The sequence below is a fragment of the Primulina eburnea genome, chromosome 15 (genome assembly GCF_022965805.1).
Source record: "Primulina eburnea isolate SZY01 chromosome 15, ASM2296580v1, whole genome shotgun sequence".
In the NCBI taxonomy this organism is placed as follows: Eukaryota; Viridiplantae; Streptophyta; class Magnoliopsida; order Lamiales; family Gesneriaceae; genus Primulina; species Primulina eburnea.
Genome location: NC_133115.1, coordinates 27,422,812 through 27,436,915, shown reverse-complemented (window position 1 = coordinate 27,436,915; position 14,104 = coordinate 27,422,812). Strand labels below are relative to the sequence as shown.

At 37.2% G+C, this 14,104-nt stretch overlaps 1 protein-coding gene across 1 annotated transcript; it reads right to left on the bottom strand.

Moving 5' to 3' along the window:
• Positions 1–1,695: 1,695 nt before the first annotated feature.
• On the bottom strand, positions 1,696–11,992 carry LOC140815597 (uncharacterized). Its single transcript, XM_073174674.1, has 4 exons — positions 11,784–11,992; positions 5,185–5,260; positions 2,694–3,678; positions 1,696–2,444 (listed from the first exon to the last, which is right to left on the bottom strand). Exons 1-4 carry the CDS (start codon positions 11,990–11,992, stop codon positions 1,696–1,698), a joined length of 2,019 nt encoding a protein of 672 aa, XP_073030775.1.
• Between the last annotated feature and the right edge of the window lie 2,112 nt (positions 11,993–14,104).

Below are 14,104 nucleotides of genomic sequence, written 5' to 3'. Positions count from 1 at the left end.
TAAAATACAAATTCACATTCATAGATCACAAAGGTCTTTATCGGTGTTCAATTGGCTCAATAAATATTCAACAGAAGTATACCAAAGATGAAATCACACCATGAGATGCTTGCATGCAAGTGATTAAAGTCTATACTCGTTGACAATGTTTTTCAGGTATCCATAGGCTTGACTTGAACAACTTTTCTCCACTAGTATATTGGATAAATGTGACAAGGTTAATAGGTCTTGTAGGCTTGTAACGTTAGGCCACGGCTCATGGCTACAATAAAAGGTATGAATTCAAAATTTGAGAGAAATAATCGAATCTTTGTCAGGTTCGCTAGCATTTCATTCACCATCTCTTTATTGTTTTCTTCCCAATCATATCCTCTATTTTCCACTTTTTTTTTTTCACCACTTTTGTGTGATCCTTTTCATTGTTTTTTTTTTATTCCTCTTTTCTTTGCCAACTCCTTTTCGCACACTTTACTTTTTCTTTTTCTTTTCAAAGAGCATCTGAATCATTACAACACCAATGAATTTATTTCTCTCAAAAGCAGGCAGGAAATTAAGTGTATAAGCTTCATTTGGTAGTTGCTGTGGGATATAGAATAGATACAAGTGGGGGCTAATTGTATGTCATTGACACACACCACTTGATTTTTTAGTAGGCTCAAAATGGGACACTAGGGATATTTCATGTTCATTTGGTAGGCTCGAAGGCTCAACGGTTTCAAAGATCGCCTAAATCATTCCTATGTCACATATTATCCGTATTTCGCCTCGAAAAGTGTTCAAACAAGTTCTAGCTTACCGTCAATCCATTAGTCAACTCATACAAACCAGTCACATGCAAATTTCAATAAAAATGGTAGATGAAATAGGTGCACGAAGAAAATTTAAGCATCTCAATTAACTTGAAGCACAAAGGGCTACAACTGACAGTAAACAAAGAACACAGGCCCAAAGATATTGTGAAAGACTGCCTAGATCATTTCTATGTTTGTGAAAGTGTCAATCAATGTCATGCAAGAATTACCAAGAATCAGATATATGTCGTCTATTTAGCATCACAGGCATACAACTTGTCTCTAAGCAACAATAGTATCAATAAACACGACAGTGCAAAATATTTGTGACTCCTAGGTTCTCATGAACACATATAAATCTCATGACCACAATTCAATTTTCATCATCGGCCACACGGTTTACTTATCCATGACTTTTCCTATCAAATCTAGCATGCAATAAAAAAATCAAACTAACTACTGATCGATAAAACAAAAAATTAAAAAAATTTGCAGAAAAATTCTAACAAGCAATGAGCAACGCAATTTTACCCTCCCCTAAACTTAAAGTATGCATTGTCCTCTATGTATAGAAATAAAGAACACAACACATACCTCGCGCACGAGTGTCAAAACTCGGGCGCTCGAGTTGTTGTCCGCAGCATCTGAGTCATCCATTTCCATGGGCTGCGGAGGTGATAGATCTGGTGGTGGGTAAAATTAACAACTAATGACGTAAAATAAAATAAAATAATAAAAAAATGAATGCTAAAGAAAATAAATTGTGGGTTGCCTCCCACACAGCGCTTGGTTTAACGTCATCAGCCCGACTATACCAATCCTGTTCATGGTGGATCGTATGATATCTTGGATGCATTTATTTCCACCAGCTGACCTTCAACTTCCATGGTCATCTTTCCTCGTTTCACGTCAATAATAGTCCAACAGCAGCCAATAATGGTCGTCCTAGAATGACTTGAACGTTTTGACTGTTCTGAATATCAAGTACCACAAAATCTGCTAGAAGCCTTATTTTATCAATCTTAAGTTCAACATCTTCCACAACACCCAGCGGTGTCCTGACCGATTTATCTGCCATTTGCAAGCTTAGTCCTGTGGGCTTTATCCTGCTCAATCCAAGTTTCTCGTAAAGAGAACTTGGCATTATATTCACGCTCGCTCCTGAATCACATGTAGCATTTTTCACCAATTTACCCCCTATTTCACATGGTACTACAAATTCTCCGGGGTCTTGTAGCTTCTGAGGGAGATTTCCTTGCTTCTCCTTACAATCTCCTCCATTAAATGCCACATCTTCCTGCTCTGCAGACTGAATATTAGAATGTAGGGTCTTGAGATCTTCAAGACTTTTTTTCTTTTTAAATTCAGCTTGTAATTGTAAAAATCTCTGAGGGTAGGGAAGTAAGGAAATATCAATGCATTGATTTAAATCATACCTCTCAGATTTCTTACCTCGGGTTCTTTTGCTTGGAGTTGGCTTCTCATTCTGAACATGTGTGAGTTCAACCTCTTTCTCTTCGCTGCCTACCACACCAATCTCCTCATGCTGCATAAAAATGGCATTCACCTCTCTCAGATTTGGATCTGCAGTCTTTTGTGCTGCGCCCGACGGTTGAGACGTGAGTTGCTTCGTTATCTGCCCAACTTGCGACTCTAGGATTTTCAACGAGGCTCCAATATTTGTCATGTGTGTCTCGAGGTTGTCAAGTCTAGACTCAGTCCTAGCCATCCTCTTGCCAGATTCAGAAACGAATGTCCCAACTAAATCCTCAAATGACGGCTTCCCTTCCCCATTTGATGTATTGAACCCCGGTGGAGGATTCAACACATTCTTATTGTTTGCATATGAAAAATTCTCATGGTTCCTCAAATCAGGATGATAAGTGTTAGGGGGAGGGTTACCTCTGTAGCCTCCATAGCCACGATTGTTAATGTACTGAGCTTCTTCCACAACTGGCTCTTCCGCAGCAGTTACCAAAGCTACATCAGACGTAGATTGGCCTGGCTTGTTCATCGCTGCAATTTGTGCTGTCAATGCTGAAACCTGTTCAGTCAGTGATGTGATCGGGTCTACGGCATACACTCCAGCTGTTCTCTGTACTCCTGATCTCTCACTTGGCCACTGATAACTGTTGATGGTCATCTGTTCAAGTAATTCATAAGCTTCATCAGGTGTTTTAGAAAAAATAGTACCTCCGGCGGCTGCATCCACATTGCCTCTAGTTGGCCCATCCAGACCATTGTAAAAGAGCTCAATCTGAACCCATTCTGCATATCCATGATTCGGACACTTTCTGAGCAGTTCTTTGTATCTCTCCCAAGCCTCATATAACACTTCAAATTCCCTCTGCCTGAAGTTAGTGATGTCTATTTTCAGCTGAGCAGACTTGGCAGGAGGAAAATACTTTGACAGAAATTTTGTGACCAAATCTGCCCATGTAGTAATACTCCCTAGCGGCAGAGATTGGAGCCAGCTCCTTGCCTGATCCCTGAGAGAAAACGGAAACAAACGCAATCGAATAATTTCGTCAGAAACACCATTAATTTTTACCGTGTCCGTGATCTCTAGAAAAGTCCTGAGATGAAGATGGGGATCTGCTGTGGCTGCACCTCCAAACTGGTTCTGTTGAACCATGTTGATCAGTGCGGGCTTTAGCTCGAAGTTATTAGCAGCAATGGTTCCACGAGCTATTCCAGAATAGTGAGCGTTAATGACTGGGCGGAAATGTTCTCGGATTGGCACCTCTCGTGGGAGCTCGTTCTGATGATCTCTGTTTTCGGCCATTTCTTTAATCTCCTCTCGTCTTGCTTTCCTTAATCTCCTGGCAGTTCTTTCGATTTCAGGATCAAAAACCAGCAAGTCGGGATTTGTATATTTTCGCATGCACTGTAAAAACAGAGAAGATTATAAAATAACAAAGTAAAACAATAAAAATAAACTCTAAATTAAAGTCAAGTCTACTTGGTAACAATACTGATATAAATTCAAATTTGACACTCCCCGGCAACGGCGCCAAAAACTTGTTGCGTGTTTTCACTACCGCAAGTATACGGTGTCAAGTTTTAGTACTGGTTAGAGTACAGGTATCGATCCCACGAGGAGTGTGTATAAAAATGTATATCAATTCTTGTAATTAAAATAGCCTAGACTTTATCTAGAAAAATCAATAATCAGTTTTGTTTGTTTAAACGAATTAATTGAAAGCAATGAATAAATTAAATCACCGGATTGAGAGATAATAATGAGAGAAAGTATCTAGAGAAATGATTTCACAAAGTTTCCACGATAATTATTCACAGTTTAATTTATATTCCTGAATTCCAATCGATTAATGGCCAAGAACACTTAGATTGTTTTATTCCCCCTTTCCCAAGTGACGAATAAAGTGTATCTATCAACTTCGATTCAATTATTCCTAATTAGAATCTACGTTTCATAGATAAGCGCATACAATGTTCTTACTAGGCCTCGCTAAAGTTATACGCCTTCCGAACGCTATAAACATTCAACGATGTGTCTCTAATGATCTATAATCCTAGTCCCTCTCCCGAGTTATAAGATTAATCAAACAACAAACAATTTATGGCCAGTAAATTGCAGTGCAGTAAACGCAGAGAACACAATTAAACGAAAGCGGAATTCAATCACATAAACAACGGTGTCAAGTCATCGTATCAACAGAGTTACGTCATTCTCTAGAATGGGAATTTAGTTCATCACGAAATCTAGATAAACACAATGCATGTTTGTTGATTCAGACATTGAGTTACACGAAAATATAAAAACGAAAGATAAAAGACAAATCCGAAGTGTCGTCTCTGTGTCCAGATCCGTCGTTCTTCGTATCTGTGATCGATCTTCGCGTTCCGGATCTTCGTCTCTTGATTTCTCCAGCCCTCCGAGGTGTTTTCTCTCCCAAAACGGCTGCCCCCTTTCTGACCTAGCTCGCGTGTATTTATAGATTTTGTGAACGCCGCCGCGCGCGCGGGGGCGCGTGATGTCGCGCGGCTGCGCGCACGCTTCTGGTCGCTGGCTCTTTTCTGCGCGCGGCTGCGCGAAATGTGGCGCGGAGGCGCGCAAGCATCTACCATCTGCTGTGTGTTGGCTCGCGCGCGGTTGCGCATGAAGTCGCGCGATGGCGTGCTCCTCTCGGGTTTGTGCGCGCGGTAGCGCGTGAAATGGCGCGATCGCGCGCGAGCTGCTGTGTCTGGTCGTGCATGTGTACGCGCGGTTGCGCGTAATCTCGCGCGCCCGCGCGCCAGCTTCTGTGCATTCGCCCCTTCTGTGCGCGCGCGGGTGCGCGTGATGTGGCGCGATGGCGCGCGACTCACTGGTCTTTCATTTGTATGGGTGTGCGCGCGCCTGCGCGTGAAGTGGCGCTGCCGCGCGCACACATCTGTCCGGTGATGTGCTCGTGGTCGTGCGCTTCTTGGTCCACTTGGCCTCGTGTTCGCTATTTTCTCCATTCCTGAAATGACAACATAAACAAACCAAAAACGCATAATTCTGTTCGAAACAAGCATAATTCAAAATGGATTTAAATGTAAATTAAGTGCAAATCTTGCACTTATCACTTAGGGTCAGATCAAATAGATTCTAATGGTTCAGGAGGTTGCCTAGGTGGGTTGGCTCAAGGTGGCTTGGGCGTTGCTCGAGTAAATTGGGAGATGGCTTGGTGGGTTCTTTAGTGTGTAAAAAACGAGATTTAAAAACTAAAAATGGAACCATGGGTCCACCTGGGTGGTTCATGGCTTACAAGGGTAGGATAAATCATAAAAATGATATGTTTAAAATTTGGGATCAAAATAATGAGTTTTGGATTTATCCGGGATTTTATCGCCGCACGAAACGTTAATTAAAGAATTTACCGAAAAGCATAGGTTTAGGCTTTATAAAATTATGGAAAATTAATTTTAAGCTCAAATAATTATTAAAAGTCTAAGTTTGTAATTTGGGAATTTTATTTTATGGTTTGGTTTAATTCGGGATTAAAACGTAGTAATACGTCGTATTCAAAGATTAATCTAAAAGTCCTCCATTTAAGCTAAATAAAAATATGGGAAAATTAATGTAAGCTTAAATAATTATTTGGGACATGTTAGAGTCAAGGAATTAAGAAAAAGTCAAAAAACGTGAAATTTTACGTCTAAGGGTAAAACGGTCATTTTACACCTGAAAATTAGTAAACGTCATGGCAATGTCCTGAATGCAGTTCTATATTCTAATATGATTATTTAAAATATTTATGAACTTTTATATGATAAAATAAATATTTTAAATGTTTAAAGATTTTTATATGTCAAAAATGCCTATTTTATATGTTTAAGGATTTGTATATGTCAAATGTTATTTTAAATGTGATGATTTTATAAAAATGATTATTTTAAATATTTATGGAATTTTATATATTTAAAGATTTTTATGTCAAAAGGTTTATTTTAAATATTTATTATTTTAAATTTTTATGATATTGAAAGGTTTATTTAAAAGATTTATGGATTTTTATATGTAAAAAGTTTCTTTTAAAACGTTTATGGATTTTTATAAAAAAACGATAACATTAAAAGATATGTTGCTTGCTTCTTTTCAAAAGGAAAAGGATAATAAATGCATGATTTTTATAAAGTGATGAAAATGTGAAACAGTAGAATATGTGAAGTAATTGTGAGTATTGAGGATATGAGAATATGAGTATAAGAATGAGGATGTCGTGAGGGGATAAGGCTCCAGAGGGAACCTATTTTCGGGAGAAAGCCGCAGAGGGAACCCCTGCGTGGGAAAAGGCCCCAGAGGGAGCCCTTCTATGGGAGAAGGCCCCCGAGGGAGCCCCGACGATCGTATTTCAATTCGATGAGGATAGGCCAAGGCTCAGTGGACGAGAGATCGTCGCTGATCTCCCCGCAGTCCAGTAATATAGTTACATGTAGATGGATCCATCGACTTTTTGAGGATGAGAAAAGTCTCAATTAACGATCTGAATTCAATAAAAAGGAAAAATATTTATGCTCATGATGAGAGGATATACGTTATGAAATGAGGAAAATGAAGAGGTTGAGGTTTCAGCTTGGAATATTTATATGAATATGTTTATGAGGATATGAAAAGGTTTACGAAAATGTTTATGAAAAGTTTATGAAAATATGTAGGTTTCAAGTTGATGCATCAATATGAAATGTAAAAAGGAAAAATATTTATGCTCATGATGAGAGGATATACGTTATGAAATGAGGAAAATGAAGAGGTTGAGGTTTCAGCTTGGAATATTTATATGAATATGTTTATGAGGATATGAAAAGGTTTACGAAAATGTTTATGAAAAGTTTATGAAAATATGTAGGTTTCAAGTTGATGCATCAATATGAAATGTTTTTATTTAAAGTTTATGCATCATGAAAATGTTTATGAAAATGATTATGTTTAAAGTTTATGCATCTTCATGAAAAGGTTATTTTAAGTACATGTATTTTTCACTGTTGCATGTGATCTGTATATGTATTACTTGCTATCAAGAATATGATGTGTTGAGTCTTTAGACTCACTAGGCGTGATTGATGAAGATGATTATGATAGTAAGTTAATGGAGGTCTTGATAGATGATCTGACCGGACTGGAGGTGCACATAACCCGATAACCGACGCTAGTTTCCGCACTAGTTTATGATTTATGATTTTAAATTATGTTAAGGATATTTTATGACTTTTATCATAATTATGAGTGATTTTTGAGAGGTTATAGTATGGACTATATTTTTCAAATAATGTTTTTGGGTTGATAATATAGTTGGTTGTTTTACTTTTAAAATGGTTCCAAAATATTTTATGCATGTGATTATGCATCTCGACCGATTAGTGAGGTTTTAAAAAAAATTCTAGCACGATTTTAGAAAACGAAAATGGCAGACGTTTCAGTTATCATCCCTCATGGTTCGACCAACACTTGGAGACAGGATTAAGGTTGAACAATTTGCAGATAATGAATTGGAGCAATTGAGACAGCGAGATGATGAAAAAGGAAATCGGAACTTTGAATTGAATGGGAAAGGAATTTGGACATATCGAGGTAGATTGTGTGTACCAAAACAAGGAACGATCAGAACTGACATTCTTATAGATGCACATGCTACACCTTACTCGATCCCTCCAGGAAGCATGAAAATGTACAAAGATTTGAAAATATTATTTTGGTGGCCAGGTATGAAAAATGACATTGCTCAATTTGTTGCACAATATCTAACTTGCAAACAGATCAAGACTGAACATCAAAGACCAGCAGGACTCCTGAAACCACTACCCATTCCTGAATGGAAATGGGAACATATCACAATGGATTTCATCCTTGATTTGCCAAGAACACAAAGATGATTCAATGCTATATGGGTTATTGTGGATCGACTTACGAAATCAGCTCACTTTCTTCCGGTGAAGACCACATACATGATGAATCAATATGCTGAAGAATACATCAAAGAAATAGTGAGGCTTCATGGCATCCCAATGTCCATTGTATCTGATAGAGATCTCAAATTTACGTCTGTATTTTGGAAGAGTTTACATCATGCTATGGGAACTCGATTGGCATTCAGTACAGCATTCCACCCTCAAACTGACAGACAATCAGAACGATTAAATCAGATATTAGAAAATATGTTGAGGGCATGTACTATTGACTTTCCAGACAGTCGGGATAGTAAACTACCGTTGGCCGAGTTTACATATAATAATAGTTATCAGTCAAACATTGTAATGACACCATATAATGCATTATATGGTACAAAATGTCGCTCTCCAGTACATTGGGATGAAATAGGAGAAAGAAAGTTATTAGGCTCTGAATTGGTACAACAGATAGCAGAATTGGTAACCAAGATCAGAGAAAGAATGCACACTGCCCAGAGCCGACAGAAAAGTTATGCTGATGTGCGATGTCTTCAATTGGAATTTCAGGTCGGTGATCTTGTATTTGTAAAGATATCGCCATTGAAGGGCATTTTGTGTTTCGGTAAGAAGGGAAAATTGAGTCCAAGATATATCGGTCCATTTGAAATCTTGAAAAGAATAAGAGACAAGCCTACCGAGTTGCTTTACAACCGAACTTTTCAAATTTTCATAACGTTTTTCATGTTTCCTTGCTACAAAAGTATTTGGCCAATCTTTCTCACATTCTTCATTATGAACCATTGGAGCTTGCATTGAATCTCTCGTATGAAGAACGACTAGTCCAAATCCTCGACAGTAAATCAAAATTGTTACGAGGCAAAGAAATACCCTTGGTGAAACTGTTATGGCGAAATCATGCAATTGAAGAAGCAATCTGGGAGCGAGAAGACAAGATTCAACAGAGATATCCTGAACTATATGTATGTTAAATTTCGAGGACAAAATTCTTTGAAGGAGGGGAGAACTGTAATGCCCGATTACTCGTACAAATGATAATAAGGCGTTTGAGTCATTTAATATGTAGTTATTTAGCTCATTATGTTTTGCATGTTGATTAAGATATCGATATTGAGATTAAATATGATTTCTATATTGTCCATGGTGTATTGAGAATGAATATGTGTTTAAATAGTGATAGTAAGATGTGTAGGTAGAAATTGTGTAATGAAGTTGGTAGGAAATGAGATGAAAATATGGCAGTTTTTCCAAGTTTTAGCATATTATTATAATATTTATCCAAATTATGTGAGGCCATAAACATTAGAAAGCTAAGATGTAATGCTACAACTTTCATGTTTCGGGTTTTGTCCAAATCATTGTGGAAGACAATCCAAAAGTGCCCCGAAGTGTGTCGTGTATAGCGTCATTCCTTCACTGACACATGTTGGGAGAATACACATAACTTTTTACTCAGACCTCCAAATGACATGACACTAACTGGAGATTCAAGCCAAGAAATAGGGCTACAACTTTCATGTTTACCACTTTTCCAGATTATGAAAGGAAGAAACGTTTTGGAGCGAGTTTTGATGAATCAGTGTGCAGGGCCGAAAGTTGCTCGCCTGGGCCGAAGAGAATGTCCTCCCGGGCGCCGATGCACGAAAATTTCAAAGTTTAGGGCCGAGAATTCCTCGCCCGAGCGGTAAAAGACGTTCGCCCGAGCACCGCCTCATGTATAAAAAGATAAGTTTCGACTTTTCAAAGCAATTTCACCATTCCTCCACTTCTTGAACAGCAAAAGCACGAAGGAAACCTAGAAAACTTCCTCCCAAAAGCTCCCTTCTTCATTCCTTTCATCATTTTGAAGTTAGAATTAAGTTCTCCATCACAAGGAGTTTTTAAGGGTGTAAGTTTTTTTGTCTTTTAGTTGTTGTACATGTAGAAGAGTAACTTTCACCTAGTATAGACATAGTAACTGAACTATTGATATATTTGACAGTATAGGAGCGAGAAACATCGTCTCAAACCAGTATTCGTACACTTAGACTGTAAGTTGGTATGTTCTAGAAGTAATACATGAGTAATATCATGAATTTCAAATGCTTCCCATTGTTTATTGATATATGTACATTGTTGGTATGTTTATCGATGAAAACATAGCACCATATTCCATTGTTATGTATTAAATATGAAAGAAACTCATGAATATTGAAGATAGGTGCTATGTCATGAACATGAAGATGAAAGGAAAATGACTGATTTTATATGATATAGAGCTTGTTGATATCATAGGTGATTTTAAGTCCACCAAACCTATTGGCCAATATATGTTCATGAGGCGTGAGGTTGCCAAAGGTGCTCCCTGATGTCCAACACAGTAGTAGCTATAAAGCAAACACAATAGTACAGGTCAACTAATGAGGCTCAAGTTCAAACATGAACATGAATATACGGTATGATATGACATTTTTTAAAGGTCCATTGTTGATCACGACTCAATACGTATGTTCTTTCTATGCATATTCATACGTATAACGTATAAGTGCCAACTTATTGAGTTTTATAAACTCGCGTAGCTCATGTATTACAGGACCAGGTAATGAAGATGTGGTGTCTTACTTGTAACTATTTGGTGCGTGGAACGTTCTTAAATATATATTGGGTTTTGTACGTTTATCTTTTTCTATTTTATATTGGGCTTTGTACGTTTGTTGTGGTCAATATCTTTCCCTTATAAATAGTTTTCTTCACTGATCATGGGGGGGAGTAAGATGGAAGAAAGCTACCACAACTTTCTCAGCACCAAAACAAGGTATATTTGCTACAAATCCTCATTATAAAGTGAACAATAACACTTACATATCTTGGGTTAAAGAGGCTGATGATAATGCGCACTACTCTATCAGCAGCTTATCATAAAGGGGAGAATTTCATTACTATATATTCGACCTCAATGGTTGAATCCCCTGTGTACTTGTAACTCTTCCAAGAGACAGAACCACCACTGAGCTTGAATATAAATCCAGATGTTGATTTCAAATAATCCACATCTTACTGAAAGCTAGAATCAGTATAGCCTTCCAGTTTTAATTCTCCATTCTCGTAAACCAAGAACAAATCTTAGTTCTTCTCAAATACTTAAGAATGTACTTCATGGCTTTCCAATGCAATAGACCAAGAATAGATTGATATCTTCTTGCAACACTCGGTGCAAATGCAATATCAGGTTGAGTAGATATCATATCATACATGTACTACCTATAGCAGACGCATATAGATTGTAGCTCATGATTTCTATCTCATCGTCAGTCTTAGAACACATAGACCTGGATAGAGTCACACCATGACACATTGGACGATATCCTCTCTTAGACTTCTTCATAGAGAATCTCTGCAGTATGGTATCGATATAAATGGATTGTGTGAGCCTATCATCCTCTTTGATCTATCCCTATATATCGTTACTCCTAATATATATGATGCTTCACACATATCCTTAATGGAGAATTGGCTAGCTAACCATACTTTAGTTGACTGCAAAATCTCTATATCATTCCCAATGACTAATATGTCATCAACACAAAGTATTAGTAATGTCACTGTACTCTCACTAACCTTTTTGACACGGTTCTTGACAAAACCAAACTCTTTGATGGAGTTTTCATTATGAGGTTACAGCTCCTTGATGTTTGTTTGAGTCCATAGATAGATATCTGAAGTTTGCATACTTTATGTTCACTTCCTACTGTTGTGAATCCTTCACGTTGAGACATGTAAATCTCTTCCTTAATGTCACCATTAAAGAATGTTGTCTTGACATCCATGTGTCATATTTCATAGTCATACCATCCTGCTATGGCTAGTAATATCCTAATGGACTTGAACATTGTGATTAGAGAAAAAGTTTCCTCATAGTCAATACTTTGCCTTTGAGCATATCATTTTGCTACCAGGATTGCTTTGAAGGTCGTTGCTGTTTCATTCGCTCCAAGTTTCCTTTTGTAAATTCATTTTCTTTTTGTGGAAACAATTCACTCAGGTGGATCTACTAAAGACCATACATGGTTCGAAGACATGGAGTCCATCTCGGACTGCATGGTTTCAAGTCATTTATATGAATCAGCATAAGACAATTCTTCTTTGAAGTTTCTTGGATTACATCCAGGAATGAGATCATCTTGGCTTTCTTCAAGAAACAAGCACATCCTTGTAGTTGCCTTGAGACCCTTTCGGATCTCATAATAGATTGTGTTTCTTCAACTGGTTGTTGAGGCGTGGTTTTTGCTATTTCAGAAATGGGTGGATCCCGAATCTCCTCGAATTATATCATTCGCCTTCTGTGTATAATAGAAACTCTTTCTCAAAAAAGGTGGTATTCCTTGAAACAAGCATCTTTGTTTTATTGGGATCATATAAATAATATCCAACAGAATTCTTTGGATATCCTACAAAGTAGAGCAAGTTGGATCTGTTATCCACAAACGGGATGGAGGCAATTTAGTGAATCTCATTATAGATCGAACCACGTCCATCAATGTTTGATTACGACACTCTGACACATCATTCAACTGGGGTGTGGCGAGGGAGTCCAGTGTTAGAGAATTTCATTCTCTTTAAGATAATCTTGAAACTCGGTATTTAATTATTCTCCACCTCGATTAGATCAAAGCGTTTTAATATTTTTCCAGATTGTTTCTCTATTTCAGCTCAAAATTCTTTGAACCTTTCAAACACTTCAGGCTTGTATTTCATTAAATGCAAATACCCATACCTCGAGAAGTCGTCAGTAAAGGTAATGAAATAGGATTGATCATATCTCTTGCTAACACTTAGCGAACCTCACATATCTGTATGGATCAAATCCAATAGATCAAGTGCACATACCACATTCCCTAGGAAAGGGACTTTTGTCATCTTTCCTTTCAGACATGACTCGCATGTTTCAAGATAGCTAATTTCTGACATGTCAGACAGACCCTCTCCACTAGTTTTTGTATCCTTTTTTGGGAAATATATCCTAGCATAGCATGTCATAAGTGTTTTTGATTTAGACTATCTCCTTTTTATTGTTGTTGATATCGGTTTTTACTTGGACATTCACTTATCATCGTCAAAACATTTATGGCTTAGATAATTTCTATATGTCCAGACTTCTTGCAGTGAAACAAACATGTTTTAACTTATCGATCAGTGTGCCCTTTAAGTATCCTTTAGATTTTGCATCTTATTAGGATCGTTTTTCTTTTAAGGGGCAGAACATTGTTTTCCACAACTCCCTTACTTTGTGGACCATTTTTATTTCCTGCCGATTCTCCCAACAGGAAAACATTTTCCTTCTTTGTGCGGTAGCCTAGTATGTCGTAAACATATTGGCTAACTCTTTAAGGCTAGCCTCTATCTTATTCATGTTGAATTTCATCATGAACCCCTCAAATGAGTATGAGATTGACAACAAGATGATGTCATTAGGGGTGAGCATTCGGTTAATTCGGTTACCGACCAAACCGAATTAGCCATAACCGAAACGAACCGAAATATTTAGCCATAACCGAACCGACCGAATTAATTTTCATAACCGATGAAAACCGAACCGAATTAAAATCGGTTAATTCAGTCGGTAACCGAATTAACTGATTAGTTTAAAAAATTTGTGATTTAACTTTAATTATATATGTAATTTTTTTTGAACACTACACTTTACACAAATTTATAAAAACATAAAATCACAAACATCACAAATGTATAAGTTTTATTTGAACACAATTAATACATATTATATCGATTTTAAAATTAAAAATTAAAATATTTATAAAAATTGATAAATAATTTTTTTTTCTTAATAATGATATTTATTATATCGGTTAATTCGGTTAACCGATTTAAAATTTTGAAAGCCGTAACCGAACCGAAATAACCGATATAACCGAATTTTTTTA